We start from the raw sequence: 2,493 nt of genomic DNA on the forward strand, positions 1-2,493 counted from the left end.
TTTTAAACAGCCGCTTGACATCGGCTTGTAAATTCAAAGTCGTATTTTTTTTATCATACGTGAGACATTTTTCAAATTCGATTTTTTTTACATCTCTCTACATCTGTCTTCAAACAAGACAAATCGAAAACTCTGAGCGTTCGATATATTTTCCACGTATTTTCTTCCACGTTACAAAAATAAGAAAAATCAATTCTCTACTTGGCATTCACGCACTTTCTCTACATTGTATATCTCAAACATACGCGTCATATGCTATGCGTCCTTCGCGTCTAGAGTCACGCAATTTCTCTCTCGCTCGCACCACATTCAACGAATGATTAATTTTGACTATTCTATTTCAATCTCTTTTAATCTGCCAAAGGAAATCCAGATTGTATCACTATGATACATGACCTGCTGGTATATCTCCAGAGTACTTTTGTTAAAGGCAAGATATATATGTGTGCGCGTTGTTAATCTGTTCCGATCTATTTGAAATGAAAAATACTTTATTTAGTTTTAATGTACAGTTGTGGACACATCGGTTGCGACACTTTTTTTATAGGTTTCTAATATATATTTAATATACATAATATATGTATACTTTATAGATAACTAGTATGTTGCAAATGCCAACCACGGTGTTGCTATCTTTAGTCTAGAGACAATATGACACCAATCGTGGTCCGCATTTGCAAAACGTTAGTGCGTTTTGATATCTAAAAAAAAGTATGAGTCGCAATCGTTGTGTCCACGATTGTACACCGTCACGTATGCTTTCGACGATGCGTCACTGCGCGTCTCGCTAGACGCAGCGAGCGATGCGATGCCGTTACGCGGATGACGCGCTTGCATGCAAATTTAGAGTTAGTAAAAATCTGAACCTACTTTTTTTCCATAGAACATTCTCCGAGATGGCGCATTGCTTCCACCTGACAATTCGATGTTCATAGACTTGCTACCTATTCTATCCGAGGTTGTCAAGGTACAGCAATTTGAAATAACCTATTTTACCTCACGACAAAAAAAACAAATGTATCTTACGCTTCAATCATGCATAACTGAATGCGAACGTCAACGAAAACAAAACTGGGAAAGATGTGCTGTCGTAACGCGACGTTTATCGTGCTTTCGTTATTTCTAATTCTGTTCTGCGACACAACGTCATCGGAATGCAACGAGCTCGTGCCCTGCATCTGCTCGTTACCGGACGGCTACTATTACAATTTGACCGCCCTCGCTGACGCAGAGCCACTTGAGGCCATTGTTGACGATAAAGTTAATTGGACGATACGCTTTCATCCGTGCACAAATGTAAAAATGAAGCTAGACAGCAACGACACAACATGCGCTAATGGAAATGGAGTATCACTATGCATGCACAATAAAAATCAGACACTAACTGGGACGGTGGAGGAAACGAAAATGAAATTGTCGACTGCAGGCAATTTTCCAATTTTTGAAATAGTCCATAAAGACGTTAAGTCGACGATAAATATTATATGCTCTCCCATTAAGGAGGACAAAACGAGATTCATACTAGATTCTCCGATTTCTTCTGAATCTAAACAATTAATTTTGCAATCTCTTTTTCTTGAAGGTTTCCCTCCAGGAAAATTCCGGCGTATACATACCCAAGATTGCAGAACGTAGAATAACTTTGAAAGCCATGGCAATTCAACAGGAAAAGAATAGAAACGGATGGATAAACGACGAGTTGATTGGTCCGACAACAATGATCCGTTTGATCTTACACGAATTGTATGGTAGAGACCAAATGGCGGAAGCTTCCGCGTTTGGTACAAATGGAAAAAAAGCCGAGACGCATTCTTCGAACAATACATTGTTGGTATTGTCAGTTTCGACATAATAAAATGTTTGCAGCGAATAAAAATAATTTGGTTTATTATTGTTTGTTGATACAGATTTTACCAGACGCAACTTTATAGCCAAAGACCTCTTATGGACATGGTTCATCAAGACCGTTAATCGAAAATGCGAACAAGTGGCCAGTGACGAAAAACGGACAAAACTAAGGGATCAACTTTCGAAATGCGCAACTCTGAAAGACGGCGATATAAATATAAGACCATTAAAACGGTATGGTTTTTTTCTAGTGATACAATTATAACGACCGTTCGATCAAACAATGTCATCGACTTGCATTAATTATCGTTTTCAGCGATTCCTCTCGTCGTTGGGAAACCTACGTAAAGAGTGAGGTCAAATGTGACACGCCATTCGAACCGTTTGCCCAAGGGGATATTGATTTGTCAATCGCCGAGATCTATATTTTATCCATGTTGGACTCAGATGTGCAACTGACTGAATTAGGCATTCAAACGAGGTAATGTTGTATTTCTGCATCGTGTTTAATATTGTACATATATGTTTTGTGTGACCAAAAATGATTATTTGTCAGTTTTTTTGGCATTGCAAACACGTATCGTTTCTCGTGAATACGCTCGTATTTTGATAATTTTGTATTTTTCAATTGGTAGTAATCACGCA

The 2,493-nt window shown here is 38.3% G+C and overlaps 1 protein-coding gene across 1 annotated transcript; it reads left to right on the forward strand.

The window, feature by feature from the left end:
- Nucleotides 1-1,055: 1,055 nt before the first annotated feature.
- Nucleotides 1,056-1,635, forward strand: LOC105451676. Its single transcript, XM_011692277.1, has one exon. The coding sequence runs from the start codon at nucleotides 1,081-1,083 to the stop codon at nucleotides 1,633-1,635; it is 555 nt and encodes a 184-aa protein (XP_011690579.1). The 5' UTR covers nucleotides 1,056-1,080.
- Nucleotides 1,636-2,493: the final 858 nt, after the last annotated feature.

The sequence above is a fragment of the Wasmannia auropunctata genome, unplaced genomic scaffold (assembly GCF_000956235.1).
Source record: "Wasmannia auropunctata unplaced genomic scaffold, wasmannia.A_1.0 LD336048.1, whole genome shotgun sequence".
Lineage (NCBI taxonomy): Eukaryota > Metazoa > Arthropoda > Insecta > Hymenoptera > Formicidae > Wasmannia > Wasmannia auropunctata.

What these genes read in the sequence shown, in the direction of transcription:
- LOC105451676 (XM_011692277.1), top strand. Translation starts at nt 1,081, where the DNA reads ATGTGCTGTCGTAACGCGACGTTTATCGTGCTTTCGTTATTTCTAATT.